Source organism: Hylobates moloch, unplaced genomic scaffold, assembly GCF_009828535.3.
Source record: "Hylobates moloch isolate HMO894 unplaced genomic scaffold, HMol_V3 SCAFFOLD_2, whole genome shotgun sequence".
Classification (NCBI taxonomy): domain Eukaryota; kingdom Metazoa; phylum Chordata; class Mammalia; order Primates; family Hylobatidae; genus Hylobates; species Hylobates moloch.
The window spans coordinates 101,934,696-101,954,517 of NW_026652277.1; the positions used below are offsets into that span (position 1 = coordinate 101,934,696).

General features: G+C 36.9%; 1 protein-coding gene across 8 annotated transcripts in view; it reads left to right on the top strand.

Annotated features, from left to right (window-relative positions):
* The window catches only part of KHDRBS2 (KH RNA binding domain containing, signal transduction associated 2), a 678,514-nt gene that overhangs the window by 407,483 nt on the left and 251,209 nt on the right, over positions 1-19,822 (top strand). For all 8 annotated transcript variants that reach the window (XM_032154521.2, XM_058435364.1, XM_058435367.1 and 5 more), the window contains exons 5-6: positions 5,385-5,512; positions 11,001-11,199. In XM_032154521.2, coding sequence (XP_032010412.1) covers positions 5,385-5,512; positions 11,001-11,199 — 327 coding nt within the window. The remainder of the gene's footprint in view (positions 1-5,384; positions 5,513-11,000; positions 11,200-19,822) is intronic.

Genomic DNA, 19,822 nt, shown 5'->3' on the forward strand with positions numbered 1-19,822 from the left:
TTAAAATCACTAAAAGAGTGGAATTGGAATGTTCCTAACACAAAGAAATGACAAATGCTTGAGGTGATAGATACCCCAATTATCCTGATGTGATTATTACAAATCATATACCTATATCAAAACATCACATTTACTCTATAGATATATATACATATTATATACCCATAATAATTAAAAATAAAAATTTTAATAGGAAAAATTATAATGCACAGAATATGTTGTCTAGACAGTATTTAAGAATTCAACTATCCCTAGATTTGGACGTTTTAAAAAATGTTTTCCACCAGGCACGGTGGCTCACTTCTGTATTCCCAGCACTTTGGGGGGCTGAGACGGGTGGATCACGAGGTCAGGAGTTCAAGACTAGCCTGGCCAAGATGGTGGAACCCCGTCTCTACTAAAAATACAAAAATTAGCCAGGCGTGGTGGCGGGCACCCATAATCCCAGATACTCAGGAGGCTGAAGCAGGATAATCGCTTGAACCCGGGCAGCAGAGGTTGCAGTGAGCCGAGATCATGCCACTGCACTCCAGCCTGGGAGATAGAGTGAGACTGCATCTCAAAAAAAAAAAAAAAAAAAAGAAAGAAAAAAAGAAGTTTTGTTCCATATATTTTTTTAAGCATTTAGGTGCCTCATTGCTATAAATAATGTGGCACATATGTTTTGATTGTCTAATCAGGAAAACCAGAATTTATTAAAAATCTGGGTAATTTAACATTTAATGATATAAATATTGCAATTGATAAATCAACTATTTTCTATGATATAAAGTTGCATTAAAATTATGATTAGAAAAGTTCTGTCTCCATACATAAAGTTACTGTTTTCTTACACAGTCTTCATCCTTCAGTTATCACAAGTATGTGTAGGTGACACTCAGATGTACTCCTTTAACCCAGATCTGAATTTCTAAGATAAGCCTGAAGGTCTCTCTGACATTTTAAACTTAAGGTTATTCGAACCAAATATAAATTCTCCACCTTCGAATTTTTTTTTCATTCCTCTTTTTCTCTGGCTAATGAGTCATTATACGTCTAGCTATTTCTGCACCTAGAAACTTCATTAGTTTCTACCTTTCCCATTCATAACATATATTTTCTACTAGAGCACTCTTACATGGCCTGTGATTGCCCATATTCTCTCTCTTATACCCTACTACACACATGACCACACTAGTCTTTTCATTATTGCCACAATTTCTCTGTGTCAGCCAATTTGTTCCAATCTCTGGCTCAAAATATGGTTTGTGTTTGCCCATCTTCATGAGTCTTTGTTATTTTCTTATTAAGTAAAGTATTGAAAAAATTGGGCAACATACAATTTATTTTCTTAAAAATACTCATTACTACCCTTTTTGGTCATCAGTAATCAGTTTCATGTTTAACCATTCTCTAACCACTTTAAAATAAAAGAGTAACAAGCAGTCCAATTTAATCGTATATAGTATAAAGTATGTTTAATGGGATAGGCTCAACTATCATTATCATAAATGGATTTACCAAAGCTCTCAGCCTCATGATCTTAAGAACTTGATTTTATCAGCAGTCCTTATATTAGTTTGGGTCCTCCAAGAAGCAGATGTAATAATGGGATTAAACATGTAAGAATTATATTAGGAAAATCTTCTTGTGACAAAAAAAAGAAGGAGCCAAGGAAGGCTGGAGAGCCTTCACCCTACAATGTCTGACCTCGAGGAAAGAGAGGTGGGATCCTTACGGATTGCCCTGGTGCAATGAAGTTATAAGGTAAGTTCAGCATAGTTAGAGGAATCCTGTGTGGCTAGGAATGGATATGTGTTAGCATTTAACTACATTTGGTTATCAGCTGAGAGAAGCTTTTGGGTAGCATAGCCTTGGAAGCAATAGGATTTTAAAGCACAGCAACTGGAGTCTTTGGTCAATTACATCTGCAGTTGCTGGTCTGTATTCTCTTGGCCACCACAACTCTGACAGGTGATTTATTTCTCAAAGCATAGCCCTCTAGCTAAGCTCATAAGAAATTCGGTTACATTATATTAGTTGCTTTGCTTACACTAAGAATTAACCTGTAGTGTCAAATATTCATATTAATAAGAATAATAAGGGCTGGGCGTGGTGGCTCACGCTTGTAATCCCAGCACTTTGGGAGGCCGAGGCGGGCGGATCATGAGGTCAGGAGATCGAGACCACGGTGAAACCCCGTCTCTACTAAAAAAAATACAAAAAATTAGCCGGGCGTGGTGGCGGGCGCCTGTAGTCTCAGCTACTTGGAGAGGCTGAGGCAGGAGAATGGCGTGAACCTGGGAGGCGGTGCTTGCAGTGAGCCAAGATTGTGCCACTGCACTCCAGCCTGGGTGACAGAGCAAGACTCCGTCTCAAACAAACAAACAAAAAGAATAATAAATCCCCTCCATGTTAGTAGATTTCTTTCTAGGAGCTGAACTCCAATGCAGTTGAATTGGTGAGCATGGATTCTGAGCAAAGAATTAAATGGGCAATTCAAACTGTAGTGACACCAGGATATGACATTCGGATATACTCACCTCCAACTAAGGCTACACCTTCTCCAAGAAACATTCAGATGACACATGGACCCAAGAACTCCCCCTCTGGGCAGGGCTGGAGAGAGGCTGCTGAAGTACATCTCTCATGCACCATGCTGACCGGTCCCCTCTGTATTTGTTAGCTTTTGCACAAACAAACCACCGCAATACTTACTAGCATAAAGCAGTGTTTTATTATCTATTTCTCCAGATTCTGGGGTTGGCCAGGTGATTTTTCTGACTGCACCAGCTTGACTGCGACAGGATGGCTTAGGATATCTGGAGATTCAATCCTCCCTGTCATGTTTGGGTGCTCTGACATGATGGCAGGGAGAGCAGGGATGACTGGAGCCTTTCTCCACGTCACCTCTCATCCTCCAGAAAGCTAGCCTAGCCTTCTTCACCAGGTGGCATAAGGGTTTCCAGTAAGAAGAAAAGGAGAGCTCCAACACACAAGCACTTTTTAATCTCTGCTTTTGTCATGATGTTTTAGCTAAGGCAAATCACCTGGCAAATCCCAGAGTCAGTGTGGTGGAAACTATCTAAGGATATGGATGCAGGGAATCCTGAACAAATTGGCTTAGTCTGTGACACCATCTGATTAATATGTTGCTCTTCCTCTCTCTCTTCCCCAGCCTCCTTGACTTCATCCTTTTCCTCTTATTCCTCATTCTTCTTCTTCATCTTCTTTATTAGTATAAAATGAATAAGATCACATCTACATTCTTATATTTTCTGATTCTGGTGTAAAATATATTTATGCTCTAAGGTACAATTCTATATATGTTGAATTCAATTGCAATTTGTTAAAATGTTTATTCCAACCCTCAGTCTTGCCAACAATGACAAACCATCTCTTTCTACAACTCATAAGCACGCCAAATATCCATGTGTTTTCCTCAGAGAAGAAGCTACAAAGATCCCCTTTGAAATGGGTAAACATTACGTTGCAAAATTATGGGATTAATGTTTCATTTTGATAGTACCTGGTCAGTTCACTCAGTAGTGGCAATTCATTATATTTCCTGATTCTAATAAAATAATAGACATGTTTATTCTTAAGTTTAGTTGTTTGAATGAGAAAATTAGGAGGTAGAAATTGAATAATATATGGCTTGTTAGAAACTATAATTTTCTACTCTATGACTCTTTTGTCAGCTAACTGTGTTGAGGCTATTATCAGTATAATCAGGTGCTGAAGAATATAAACATGAAAGCAACATGCTAAAAATAAGTGAAATGCTTTAGGGCTTTTTGCTTGTAATCTAGGCAGTTTCTAGAGCATGAGGTAAAGCTGTGCCAAAGAAATCCTTGTAGGCTGAATGCTTCCCTGCCATTTTCTGGACAGAGGTGTGTGGGTGACCCTGGACAGAGGTGTGTGGGTGACCCTACACAGTCTTCATCAATACCACACATATGCAGAGCTACATTGACATCGTTTGGTGCAGATGATAATCTTAATTTTTAGTCTCACTGCTAGGCCTCAAACATCATATCTGTTAGCCAAACCTCTTCAAATACAATGTTAATTCCTGGACCCCTCTCCTCACCACTAGAAGAGCCACTAGATTGATTTCACTTAAACTATGTTTCCAGAATAATAATTGATCAGATTGGCCATTCGGCACAAATAACTAGTTACTCAATTTTGTACTATTCAACCAGGGGTGTGTGAGTGTGTGTGTGTGTGTGTGTGTGTGTGTGTGTGTGTGTGTGTGTGTTGATTAGTAAAAAGAGAAACAGGTGATACTGGCACTTGTTTTTTGAAGGTAGCATTTACCTTTAATGATTCAGCTCCACTCTTGGGTCCTCTTGAATTGGCTGGTATATTTCCACCCTGATAAAGAAAAAGTCCCTTTGACTTTGACTGAGTCTCTGGTTGTTATTGTGAAATTTACCTTTTTCTCTGGCTCTTACTTTCCCTTAGCCTAATACTGGAACTCGTAGAAAATTTGTTGTGTTTAAATATTTCACAGTGCAGCCAGACACGATGGCTCATGCCTGTAATCCCAGCACTTTGGGAGGCCCAAGTGGGTGGATCACTTGAGACCAGGAGTTCGAGACCAGCCAAGATGGCAAAACCCCGTCTCTACCAAAAATACAAAAATTAGCCGGGCATGGTGGTGTGCCTGTAATTCCAGCTACTCCGGAGGCTGAGACAGGAGAATTGCTTTAACCCGGGAGGCGGAGGCGGCAGTGAGCCAAGATCATGCCACTGTACTCCAGCGTGGGTGACAGAGACTGTTTCTCAAAAAAGTAAATAAATAAATAATGAAAATAAATAAATAAATAAATAAATATTTCACATCAAGCTGTTTAGTTGGATTCTGCAGCTGCTGGTTGTGTGAAGCAGGGACGTACTATCATACTCTCTTTATGGTTGTAATACATGCTCAGGATCTACTCTGAACCCTTGGGATTGCTCTTTTTTGTTTATGCATCAGAAGCTATTTGAATATCATGTAGTCATTCATATTCTACACACATTCATTCAAATGAAGTTATTTTGTAGTAATCATCATATTAACAATCATAACTTTAGCATATTCCAAGTTCTCGTTTTATGTTGCTATCCTCCTTTTTCCAGCTAACACATCAAGTGATATCTCAGCAAATCTAATGTGATGGCCTGCTGAGTACTTTCTTGATAAAAGAAGCAATTTCAATTTCTCTATATAAAAACAGGAATTTAAAGTATATACACTTTTTAATATCATTTTATATTTTTGCATATAAGTTTCCAGGAAACAAATGAAAAAAATTATTTCCTATTGTGTTTTGTTTTGTTTCTTTTTTTTTTTTTTCCAACTCTGAGAATGGCATGTCCCATTTTTAACTCATCACATCATGTTTTTTTTCCAGGACTACAATGATGAAATTCGTCAGGAACAACTACGTGAATTATCTTACTTAAATGGCTCAGAGGACTCTGGTCGTGGCAGAAGTATTAGAGGCAGAGGGATCAGAATAGCTCCCACAGCTCCTTCCAGGTACATTCATTCTTACTTTAAATAAATTAAGGATGATGGCAGGCCTTTTTTGTCCTGCTTTGTGTCATGATTATCACTAGCAGTAAACAACAACATCAGCCACAATCACTACCACCACAGCAAAAACAATAACGATGAAAGCTTATCAGGCACAGAAGAGCTTTACACGTGTTAAGTCACCAAATCCTCCATACTAGGAGATAAATAGCATCTGCAGGTGAGAAATGGAATTAGAGAAAGGTGTACGAAATTTACCTGGGGTCACGTAGACAGTCTGACTCCAGAATTCACATTTTATACTCTTAACAACTACCCCTAGAAAATAAGGCAGCAAACCGGAGATTTTCTACTTTCCTGTTCTATCCTCAGGATTAGAACACACACATGATACAACTATTCACCCCTTCAAACCAAGATACCCTTGTATGAAGAGAAAACTATAAACTTTTTCTGTGCTTTAAATGGTTCTTGAATTGATATGGTCTTCCCAGAGAAGGAAGTAGTTAGATAGAGATACAGAGATAGATACAGATAACATATATGCCATCAGCCCAGAAAGCCAGAACACTTCTTGCATGGCTGATGGTAAGGATATTTAAAGTTCAGAGGGTATGTATCACTCCTCTTGGGGATCAGAGAGGATTTTATTTGATTTTGCTTACTTTGCAAAGAAATTGGTATCTTTTTGTATTAGAATCTGTTTTGCAGGATTCTGAATTGTTCAAGCTTTTAATAGAAGGCATTGGTTTGAAAAGAGTTAATGTAAAAAATTCTCATAGCCTTCACAGAACAACTATGTGATTTAATCATTCTCTTCATCTTGTTATAATTGGCTTTTAAATCTCTAAAGGACAGAGATCTAAATATTATTTCATATATTTAGATAAAATAAATATCTTCATATATTTATTATTCATATATATTATACTATTATACTTCATATATATTATACTAAGATAAAAATTATCTTAAGATATGCTAAGATACTTGTCAGATTCAGTTTGTTTACTTAAATTATACCTCAAATACTTTCAACCACCACTATCAACGTAGCCACTGTTTGTAACATTTAAATAAAAAATATCTCAAAATATTTCTCACTGGTCAGAAAAAAAAGTTAAGAATGATAAATTCCCAAATAAAATATCAAGGAATACTATTTACTAGAGGTAAAATGTGGTAATTCTGGAAATTCTATTTCACTAAAAGCAAAACTTCTGAATGTGTTCTAGAGCTTATTTATATTTTATCTTTAAAAAATCAAAAATAAGCTCTCTAATGCTGTTCAAGATCATTTGTTTATGCTAAGAATTAATGTGACACAATACAATACTGTACTTTTTTATGGGATGAGTGTTGTTTAAAACCATGTATATTTCTAATCTCATTTTGATGAGGTAAAAAAGACATCATTCCCTCATTGCTAGTCATCTTTAATGGATTTAATCATAAGTTAAATCATATGAAATTGCAACTTTTGTAGTTCAACAAATGCCAGTTTTACAGCTTTATGTGGTTGAATGTAAGTATATATTTAGGATGCCTAGAGAGGGCACACACTTTTCTATTTTGTATGCCTTAAAATGGGGGGGGGGGGCATTAAAACAATGAATTTATCTGCATTTGATAGTATGAAATCATCATAGTAATAGATTTTGCTTTGTTATGGATATCCCTTAGTAGAATTTTGCATCTGGCATTTTTGAGTGGACCATATAAGATTTTAATTTCAGAGGAACCTTATTCTAAGGTTTTAATCCATTTAAATAATTGAATATAGGATAGCGCATTATGGTCTGGATTTTAATATATCTTCTTAGAAGAAAAATTTGATTGAAAGATTTCACTATTTAATCTCATATAACATACAGATCTGATACTATATACATAAAAAGAAAAGAAAATTAGCATTAAAAATTAATTTCACTTCCAATGCTGTACTGATATCATTAGTGGTGCTAGCATTAATGAAAGGAAATGAAACAGAATTTTGTTGTCTTCTGTTCCAAACAATATGATGAACTGCATCTACAATTTAAAATGAATAAGAAAATAGCTTTACAAAATAGAAAATCTTATTAATAAGAGAAATTTGCATAACATGAGTTAACAGTTGCTAATTTGAATTAAGTTATGAAATTATTACTTTATGAAGTTATTTAATTACACTTATATTCAAAAAGATGATGTCTAGAATATTTTTAAATTCTATAATTTGTTGAAAACGTATTTAATTAAAACAAGTTACATTTCAATAATCCTATCTATGATAACTCTAATTTTCCAATAATAATGTATACCAGAGAACAAAGCATTATGCCTATATATTGTAATAATAATTTATTTTGCATAATTAATGAATGAAAATATGTGACATCTCTAACACACATCACCACTATATGTTGCAGTGAGTGCAGTCACTGAAAAATGAAACATCAGGGGTAAATTTTGAAGGCTTTTGTTTACCACATTGAGAACTAATACATAGAACTAATAGAGTTTGTTAAAGAGGAGAGTAGTCATATTTATTTATGCGAAAGACTACTCAATTATCACTGTGGATGATGCAGAAGAGTTACAGTGATTGAGAGAGAGAGAGAGAGAGAGAGAGAGAGACAGAGACAGAGAAACCGTCTTATGGCAGGGGAGCCAATGAGAAAACGAGTCCATCATCCAAGGCAGATAAAAATGAGCAGCATTTGGAGTAGACAGGGATAGGGCCAAATTAGAGATTAACATTTATATGAATTAATGCCAATTAAATGTTGGAGAAGAAGGGTTCCCCAAGAGAAAGATAAATTTTTGGTGTCTAGCCTGGTGAGAAATTGATGATATCATTAACTAAGAGTAGGTGAAGGATCAAATTAAATGAAGAATATAATTATTCCTGTAAATAATGTGAGCTCTGTGGATTGCTGGTGTGACCTTGGGCAGGTGACTTGTTCTCTCCATGCCTTAATATCTCAACTTATTTTTAAAGTAGCTTAGAACTGCCCACATGACAAGCTTGTCAAGATGCTTAAATTGGAGTATTCGTTTAAGGCAGTGGTTCCCAAATCGGCCTGCATTTTGGAATCGCTGGGAGCTCCCTGTCTCCAGAGATTTAATGCCTCCAGTGGTTTAACTGGCCTAGGGTATGGCCTGGAATTTGGAATTTTCAAAAGATCCTCAAGTAACTTTAACATGCAGGCAAGTTAAGAAACTTCTGATATAAGGAACACAAGCCAAGATATGGCATCATGTTAGGAAGAAAACATATTATAGCCATCATCAGAGGTAGGGATTGCAGGATGCAACCATGAGATCGAGGATAGAAACTGAGGACATCCAGATTCCAAAGTGGGTCCAGGAATAGAAGCCAGTGAAGGAGGATAACGAGTAAGAAGGAGGAATGAGGAAAAGTAGAGAAAAGCAGAGTCATAAGTCCAAAGAAACATTTTCCAGATAATAGTCCACAATCTTAAAACTAGTAGAAAGGTGCTGTGGCATGGACACTGTAAAGAAATCTAGTGGATTTGGAAATCAGTAGGCTACTGGTGATCTCAGCCAAGAGCATTTGCAACAGAGGGGTGAAAGCAAGAACTAGACAGAAAACATTCAGTTCAGGAATGTAGAGGAAGTAAAGAATTAAACAGAAAATGTTCTTTCAGCAAGTCAGATAAATAAACGAAAGGATACTGTGGTGTGGTTTTAGCCAAGGGCAGTATCCTAAAAAAAGTGATTTGAATTAAATTGGAGGAGAGAACAATGAGGTTAACATTCCAGGGAAAGAACAGAGTGGATAAGAGGCAATGAGTCAGGTTCAGGAGACAGGTTTGCTAGGGCTGGGTCTGGTAGTCAGTTGATGAAGGAAGAAAATGGAAAATTAGATTTGATATGAGCATCATATAATATTAGAGCAGAAGAAAGTACTATGAATTTAGAAATCTGCATTTTACTCATTAGAAAAAATATTATCTTAAGCCTAGGTAGTTATAATACTTACCCATGACTATTCAATGGTATAGCGAAGGCTCGTGAATAGAGTAGGGGGACCGTATAATTTACTGCCCACACATGGATATTTTTGAGAGTGTTAAAATGCTAAACAGAACAGGAAGCTAGGACAACAGTGATAAAACTTGGACATATGCTCATCTTGCTTATGAGGAAACAGAAATGTGCTTGGAGGAGGAGTGAAGGCAAAATTGGTTTTTACATCCCTTTATATATTATCATGATAATACAGAATATTGTATTCTCAGCCATGTTGTATTTGAAGCTAGCGCTGGGCCTCTGGGTCTTTGTGTTTCACCTTCTCCCAATCTAGGAGAGTATTCTTTATACATTAGACTCACAATAAGTTCTCTGATCATTTGTCTATTCATCAGCTCTATAATCTATTTAAACATTTTAAAGGCTTTACCAGCATTCATACTCTTCACTCATAAATGCTCACTTTTATGTTAAGCAGGAAAGAGCCATCTGACTGCTATTCATAGCAGACAGCATAACCTATGTCCCCATATGTGGCTGCAGCCAAATACTCTGATTGTTGACATCTCAGTGATGATCATTTTTTTTTCCAAAGCTTTAGTGTTCCCACTGAAAGCAGTGCTATCTAGAGGCTAACCTTTCAGACATAATAAAAAGTGAAATAACTGTGCTTTTGCCCAGACTTCAGACAAACACTCAACCGTTCTAAAGGCTTCAAAATACCATAAAAATTGGCCACAACCATTTGATCTTACACTTTTAGTGCAAGTTAATTTTGTATCAAGAACTCCAATACAGAGTATTCAGTCTATATTTTTATTACGGATACTAAAGTATTCCTCTAACACCATAGTTACCATAAGAAAATATATTCTGTCAGGGACTGCACCAGCTCAGGGGGTTACATGCACGATGATAAATCAGTGACAAAGAGTTGTGATTTCAAGTGATCTCAAACTTCAGCTGCTATAATAAACAGAATGATATCACTATGGTTAGACTTCCACATTTTATTTAAGTGCCGACAACTTTTTTTTTGGTAAATGACAGCATTGTCCATCACTATCTGTAATCCCCAGCATAGAGGAGATAGAGACATCTGAAACCGCTCAGTTTCAGAGATGGTCCAGTGAGTCATATATCAGACAATGCTCTGATTTGTGTCTTCTTGGAGAATTTGGAATTTAATGGGGTTATATTCAGAGTGGGTTTTTGTTTGGGTTTTTTTTTTGGCTTTGGGTTTTAGTTACATAAAAGACAATTACAAAGTATTTTACATGGTTTTTATAAGAACTACTCATAGTCAGTGTTTACAATTATTGTCTTCTACAGATATCAACACACTTTATATCTTATATGATTTCTATTAAACGCATACACACACACACAGAGAGAGAAAGAGAAATTTGTATTTATTTCATTGTATGGAGGCTGTGAGATGAAAGCTTTTTCTGTGATAGTCCCTTTTCTCTCATCAACTGTTTCTCATCTATACATGATTTGTTTCTCTTAGGGGCCGTGGGGGTGCTATTCCTCCTCCCCCACCACCTGGACGAGGTGTTCTCACCCCTCGGGGAAGCACTGTAACCCGAGGAGCCCTTCCAGTGCCACCTGTAGCAAGAGGTGTCCCTACTCCTCGAGCCCGGGGGGCCCCAACAGTGCCAGGATACAGGGCACCTCCTCCTCCAGCCCATGAAGCTTATGAAGAATATGTAAGTACTCCTAAGAAATAAGTTGTAAGGATGAGTTAAATTGATTAGTTAACAAGCTACATCTCAAACCGTTCATATACCGTGAATATAGCAGGTAATGTTTGTTGCAGAAATGAATGTCATTTACAACAGAATTTAAGCAGTGCATTTAAATGAGAGCATTTTGAGAAAAGGTTTCATTTTGCAGGTGTCATCACTGTTAGTGCTAGTTAAGGAGCTTGTATTTTAAGAACCAAACTTATCCTTAGGAAGTTTGAGGAGATTTCAAATGAGAAATAATTATAAACAAAAAGTGAATTGCCATGTATTCAGAGATTTCTGGAACTTCATAAAGATTAGCATAAAACTCAGAAATATTTGACAAATATAATATGATTATATTATAAACTTTGGGAATATTGTAAGACCGTGTGGCTGGTCTTTCATTTATATATCCTGACTCTTTCTTTCACCATATTAAAGATGCGGATTGGCATAAAAAATTCAAAAAAATATACAATGAACAGACAAAACGCAGTGTTTCCAAGCATCCCCCTCCCTTCCTATCTACTGTATCTTTTGGTCATCTTATGTATCTAAACATCTTTTAACCTTTAGTTCTGATTGTCAGTATTCTATTAATTACATTGTGGTCCTTGGGTCCATTTCTCTGACTTGATTGTGAAACTTGTAAAAAGGGAAAATTTACTAATAGTGTAACAATAGGAAGTCTTCTGTAAATTTTTTTTTATTATACTTTAACTTTTAGGGTATATGTGCACAATGTGCAGGTTTGTTACATATGTATACATGTGCCATGTTGGTGTGCTGCACCCATTAACTCGTCATTTACATTAGGTATATCTCCTAATGCTGTCCCTCCCCCCTCTCCTCACCCCACAACAGGCCCTGGTGTGTGATGTTCCCCTTCCTGTGTCCATGTGTTCCCATTATTCAGTTCCCACCTATGAGTGAGAACATGTGGTGTTTGGTTTTTTGTCCTTAAGATAGTTTGCCGAGAATGATGGCTTCCAGCTTCATCCATGTCCCTACAAAGGACATGAACTCATCATTTTTTATGGCTGCATAGTATTCCATGGTGTATATGTGCCACGTTTCCTTAATCCAGTCTATCATTGTTGGACATTTGGGTTGGTTCCAAGTCTTTGCTGTTGTGAATAGTGCTGCAATAAACATACATGTGCATGTGTCTTTATAGCAGCATGATTTATAGTCCTTTGGGTATATACCTAGTAATGGGACGGCTGGGTCAAATGGTATTTCTGGTTCTAGATCCCGGAGGAATCGCCACACCGACTTCCACAATGGTTGAACTAGTTTACAGTTCCACCAACAGTGTAAAAGTGTTCCTATTTCTCCACATCCTCTCCAGCACCTGTTGTATCCTGACTTTTTAATGATGGCCATTCTAACTGGTGTGAGATGGTATCTCACTGTGGTTTTGATTTGCATTTCTTTGATGGCCAGTGATGATCAGCATTTTTTCATGTGTCTTTTGGCTGCATAAATGTCTTCTTTTGAGAAGTGTCTGTTCATATCCTTTGCCCACTTGTTGATAGGGTTGTTTGTTTTTTCCTTCCAAATTTGTTTGAGTTCTTTGTAGATTCTGGATATTAGCCCTTTGTCAGATGAGTAGGTTGCAAAAATTTTCTCCCATTCTGTAGGTTGCCTGTTCACTCTGATGGTAGTTTCTTTTGCTGTGCAGAAGCTCTTTAGTTTAATGAGATCCCATTTGTCAATTTTGGCTTTTGTTGCCATTGCTTTTGGTGTTTTAGACATGAAGTCCTTGCCCACGCCTATGTCCTGAATGGTATTGCCTAGGTTTTCCTCTAGGGTTTTTATGGTATTAGGTCTAGCACGTAAGTCTTTAATCCATCTTGAATTAATTTTTGTATAAGGTGTAAGGAAGGGATCCAGTTTCAGCTTTCTACATATGGCTAGCCAGCTTTCCCAGCACCATTTATTAAATAGAGAATCCTTTCTCCATTTCTTGTTTTTGTCAGGTTTGTCAAAGATCAGATAGTTGTAGATATGAGGCATTATTTCTGAGGGCTCTGTTCTGTTCCATTGGTCAATATCTCTGTTTTGGTACCAGTACCATGCTGTTTGGTTACTGTAGCCTTGTAGTATAGTTTGAAGTCAGGTAGCATGATGCCTCCAGCTTTGTTCTTTTGGCTTAGGATTGACTTGGCAATGTGGGCTCTTTTTTGGTTCCGTATGAACTTTAAAGTAGTTTTTTCCAATTCTGTGAAGAAAGTCATTGGTAGCTTGATGGGGATGGCATTGAATCTATAAATTACCTTGGGCAGTATGGCCATTTTCACGACATTGATTCTTCCTACCCATGAGCATGGAATGTTCTTCCATTTGTTTGTATCCTCTTTTATTTCATTGAGCAGTGGTTTGTAGTTCTCCTTGAAGAGGTCCTTCACATCCCTTGTAAGTTGGATTCCTAGGTATTTTATTCTCTTTGAAGCAATTGTGAATGGGAGTTCACTCATGATTTGGCTCTCCGTTTGTCTGTTATTGGTGTATAAGAATGCTTGTGATTTTTGCACATTGATTTTATATCCTGAGACTTTGCTGAAGCTGCTTATCAGCTTAAGGAGATTTTGGGCTGAGACGATGGGGTTTTCTAGATATACAATCATGTCATCTGCAAACAGGGACAATTTGACTTCCTTTTTTCCTAATTGAATACCCTTTATTTCCTTCTCCTGCCTGATTGCCCTGGCTAGAACTTCCAACACTACGTTGAATAGGAGTGGTGAGAGAGGGCATCCCTGTCTTGTGCCAGTTTTCAAAGGAATGCTTCCAGTTTTTGCCCAATCAGTATGATATTGGCTGTGGTTTTGTCATAGATAGCTCTTATTATTTTGAGATACATCCCATCAATACCTAATTTATTGAGAGTTTTTAGCGTAAAGCGTTTTTGAATTTTGTCAAAGGCCTTTTCTGCATCTATTGAGATAATCATGTGGTTTTTGTCGTTGGTTGTGTTTATATGCTGGATTACATTTATTGATTTACGTATGTTGAACCAGCTTGCATCCCCAAAAAAGTGCAGGACCAGATGGATTCACAGCCGAATTCTACCAGAGGTACAAGGAGGAGCTGGTACTATTCATTCTAAAACTATTCCAATCAATAGAAAAAGAGGGAATCCTCCCTAACTCATTTTATGAGGCCAGCATCATCCTGATACCAAAGCCTGGCAAAGACACAACAAAAAAAGAGAATTTTAGACCCATATCCCTGATGAACATCGATGCAAAACTCCTCAATAAAATACTGGCAAACCGAATCCAGCAGCACATCAAAAAGCTTATCCACCATGGTCTTCTGCAAATGTTAAATTTAACGATGCAAGCCATATCATTGTACTATGAAAAAGATTTATTTTGTCTTTAACCTCTCCAACATGTCCATCTCCTGATCTAGGTATTTGTTTCATTCAACTGTCCATAAACATGCTGTCCTCTTCAATGTCTTACGTAAATTATTGCTCATTAAACATAAACTCTTCAAATACAGTTACTGTCACATACTGGGCACTCAAAACATATGGACTGGTTAATAATCAAAATTTAACTATAAAATAAAGTGCGCATAGTTTATAGCTATTATTGAGTATATTAATTTTTAGCATGTATTCATTTTAGGAATAATGTTATTGCTTAAATATGAAATATTGATTAATATCTATAAGAGTGAAGTAAGTGTAAAAATCCACTTCTACTGGAACAGATGAAATGTGTTCATCTAAGTATCTTTACTACATCAAGTATCAATATTTAAAACCTCAGACAATCTTAAAATTGCAAAACCAGAAACAGAAATCATATTCTACTCTGCAAACAAACCCACAAGTCAAAAAAACTCAGGGACTAGCCCTGGTTCTGCCATTTCTTGCCAGAAATATAGTATGTGAAAAATAAGGACTTGTTTCAATGAATTAAAAATCCACAACAAGGGTGGTAGGATCACTTTTTATCTTTGAGGAACTGTTTAGCTCAACAATCTTTATGTACGTTGTCACTATGGTGTTTTTGTCCTCCAAATAGAGGCTTAAACAGATCAGTTTTTAAAAATTAAGAAGAGAGAAAAACTTTTCAGGTAATAGTAGTTAACATTGTTATTAATAGAAGAATTTACACAGCATATTTGGGACTGTGAAAGAGAAGACTGGCAAAACATTTGTAGCCTCTCATGTGCGTTCCAATTTATAGTGAATACATCAGTAGAATATGAGTCAAGAGTAATCAACAAAAGCATAAAGAGTTTATGGAAATGTGGGTGAAAGGGTTATATTCTACATGGGAAAATTTAAGAGGTGAGTATGTTCCTTAGAAAAGATAACAGAAAATAGTAAAATATTAAATATTAGGTAATCTGAAATTATTACTTAGATTTTAAAGTACCCACTTGCTTTTATTTATTCAATCAGTGACTCACTGAGCCTCCATCTTATTTTAGGTGTGTTCTGAAGGTCCTGGAGACATATCTGTGAACAAATCAAACCAAATGTCTGCTTTCATAAAGCTTATATTTTAGTGGGAAGAGACAGAAAACAAACATATGTAAACAAATGAATGAAAATTCGTGAGGTAGAGATAAGTGCTCTGGAGAGAGATGAGGAGAGTCCACTTCCAGGAAATGGGCAGTTAGGGAAGGTCTCTCTGAAGTGGAGACGTTTGAGCAAATGCTTAAATGAATTGAGGGTCTTGGCCAATTGGCTGCTTCTGTAAACAATATCCCTGGTAGAGGAAACTGCAAGCATAAATGCCCTGAAGTGGAACCTGTTTGAAATATTTGGGGATCAGCAAGGAGGACATTAAAGCTGGAGCAGAATGTGTGAGGGCAGTGGACAGGCCAATTCACGGTGCTGTTGAAGGGTGCAGAGGAGGAAAGTGGCATGATTAGATTTATATTTTAAAAGGTTTATTCTGCCTACATCATGGATAGTAGAACATGAGGATGGAGGTAGGCACACAAGTGGAAACAAGGAGACTGTTAACTGGTTGCAGTGCCCCCACTCCCAGCCCATGACAGGATGATGGAGGGGATGAGAGAAGGTTCAATTCTAAGTGTACTGCAAAAATCATCTGTTAAGATTTGATGGTGGAAAATATGTGGATGTGTGAAAGAGAGAGGAGTAAAGGAATGTGTTTATGAAGTGAAGGTGATTAGACTGAACGACTGGGTTAAATTGAGACACTGTTTGTAGAAATGAATATATCATGAGGGAAGTTGAAGGTTCAGTTTGAGATTCCTGAGTGTCACTGGGTGGACAGGATGTGGCATTTTGAAACAGGCAGCAGCACCTCAAGGTCTGAATTCTAGCTGTGACACTACCTGTGTAATTTTATAAACACTTTGAGGTTTGGATCTCTTCTATATAATGGGAATAATCGTTTCAGCCTCTCAAGACTCTATTGAAGATTAAAAATAAATATTCATAAGCACTTACAAGCATGCATAAATACCTAGAATATTGTTGTTAATAAAAGGTAACTATTACATAAAATTTTATCATATATACTATTCCTTAATTGTTGCTTGCGATAAGTTATGGACCCTTTGAAGTCATAGATATTAATAATCTATTTTTTGTGAATTGCTTAGGCATTATTGATTGCAAAAAGCAGAAGCACTTTGAACTTCATTTAGTAAAATTTTTAAAAAGCTGGCTTTGGGGGAAGTGTCATATGAATATAGGTTCATAAAATCCTGCCATAGGAATGCTAGGAATGCTATCTGGGCTTAAGAAAGGTCTGTACCAGCTGGGCATGGTGGCTCATGCCTGCAATCCCAGCACTTTGGGAGGCCGGGGTGGGTGGATCACGAAGTCAGGAGATCGAGACCATCCTGGTTAACACGGTGAATCCCCGTCTCTACTAAAAATACAAAAAGTTAGCCGGGCATGGTAGCGGGCACCTGTAATCCCAGCTACTCGGGAGGCTGAGGCAGGAGAATCACTTGAACCTGGGAAGCGGAGCTTGCAGGGAGCCGAGATCGCGCCACTGCACTCCAGCCTGGGTGACAGAGAGAGACTCGTCTCAAAAAAAAAAAAAAAAAAAAAAAAAAAAAAAAAAAAAAAAAAAAAAAAAAAAAAAAAGGAAAGAAAGGAATTAGAAAACTATAAGGAATCTCTCTTCTTATCTCATCTCTGTTTTCTCTGCATATGTGTTTCCTTTCCATTTTATCTACATACTGGATTTTTTTTGGCTTCTCTGACAATGTGACTTACATATAGTAAAATACCTCCACCCAGGGCTGCCATGTTTTTATGTTCAGCTCTAGTCACCAACAGATACTAGCCTCTCAGTTCTGTGCCATATCCCCAGGTGGGAAAATGGCATTCAGCCAGGGTTGTCAGGTGTCTAGCACTAATCAGTCACCTCTAACCATCGGGAAGAAGTCAACTGAAATTAGGTCTGGGATCTACCACTCATCAGTCACCAATGGCAAGGGGAGGGGAGGGGAGAAGTTTGCACAATATAAACATAGTTATTGGGGACCCAGCCCCAAGGACATATGGAGAAACACTAATTTTTAGAGAGGAAAATGTATTATGAGCTTGGCAGACATCCCAAAATGTATCTAGGAGAACATACTATTGATAATAGTAAAAAGTATATAGATAATTTTTGAAAAACTGTTTATAGCGTATTTTATGAAAACCTGTCCTGTATTATGTTTTCATTATTTTTGTTTCTAAAAAAAAAACAATGAGTAAGGTTTAATACGTGGCTGATAGGCTGCTGGCTGCAATCTTTGAAATCCTTAGTGCCCAACCCAGATTGGCACTCAAGAGCTGCTACTCTCTGCTCTAATTTTAGACTATTGATTCCTCTGCAAGGGGTAAGAAAAACAAAAGTTTAAGTGTTTCAATAACAAAATAATAGCACCATGTTGAGTTGATGGTGAAAATCTCAAAGGAGTTCTTAACTTTCAGATAAAAATTCTTAGAAAAGCTTCCTTTTATTATAAATCACTCCATGAGTCAATTCACTCTTCAGACTTCTTTCTCCCCTGCTGAGCCTCAGCATTAAATTTCTGACCACATAGAATGTATTTGGGTAATCAAATCCACTCCTTGCAGCTGGCCTGACAAGAAACAGCTTACTGTAATTGAGAATGCTGCTTAAAACCGTCATTAGTGTTAGCTGAGTCTTAAAAAAATTTTGAATTTTAGTTTGTTACACATCGTAACTCAGACTTTAAATATTTGAAAGCTTTTTTTCATTGACCTTCTGCTAAGACGAGTAAATTTACATTATATAGGTCCCTCTTCATGATTGAAGTAGATTTGGAGAATCAAAAGTAATATTTCAACGAAAACTCCCATAGGACAAAATATTAAGCATTATCAGCTCTACCAGTGGATAATATGTTAAAAGAGAATAAGTTAAAACTAAAACTTTTGAATACCTCCTAGGTTCCAGTCACTGTGCATTGACTCACTTAATCTCAGGATAATACTATCAGCTAGTTTTAGATTTTACTATTTTAGTAGGTAAAGAAACTGAAGCTTGGAACTGAGAATTGCATCCACTTTTCTGTCTCTACAAATTCTCTATCTGATACATTGTGTTTCCTCTCGGTAAAGAACCATAAAGTGTCCTGTAGAGTACTTATCTCACAAAGAACTCACAGTTTCACACAGATCATTTGTACTTCATATTCCCATCTAGACCACTAGCCAGTGTTTCAGTCCCCTCAGCAATACTTAGGACATCTCCCAGTACTTATACCTGCATGAAGACCTCCAACTACAGAGAACTCAATACCCCCAGAAACTAAGTGCTGGAAATATAAAAACTGTAGTTAAAGAGAAACTGTCTCTACTCTAAAAAGTATGCCATCTAGTGGGAGAGACAGCATTAGTCCAACAATTAACATGTATGTATTTGCTATATAGGGCTCTGACTCTGCCCTCTATTAGAAGTCATTTGCTATTATCTCACTTACAAGATTTTATACATCCTAAAGGCAGTGTTTCTTAAATTTGCTTTATCTTTTCAGTTCTAAGTAAAGTGCTTTAAATTGAACCTACTTATGATATTTGGGGGAAAAGCTTATACATATGTACACGAACACATATATAAACATATATGTATATAATGACAGTAGAACACAGCATATAATAAGTACCAAATAGAAACTATGCATGCTCCAGGAAAGGGAGTTATCACCGATGGCTATATGGCTGTTTTAGAAAACCTCTAAGAGGGTAAGAAAAACAACTGCAAGGAGACTAGGATAATAGTTATAACATTTAGAAGCAGAGAGAAGAGGGAGAAAACTCCATGCAGAAGGGATGGTAAAAGCAAAGACAAGAGAAGGAAACCTTCAAAGCAAGTCTAAAGAATCTGGAAGAACAATTTGGTGAAACAGAGTTTAAGATAGCAGGGAAATAATGGAGAGAAAAGTAGAGAAGAGTTACATATACCCTCAAGGCTGAGGTTGTAACTTCACTTATAATAAAATGCCACCTGAAGATTTCATAGCAGAAAGCAACCTGAGGTTTTGGGGAATTTTATAATTCTCAGTTGTCTAGGGTGGATTAAAGAAGAGGATGAAGGAAGGAGAAGATTTAGGGAATTGACAATAGTGAGAC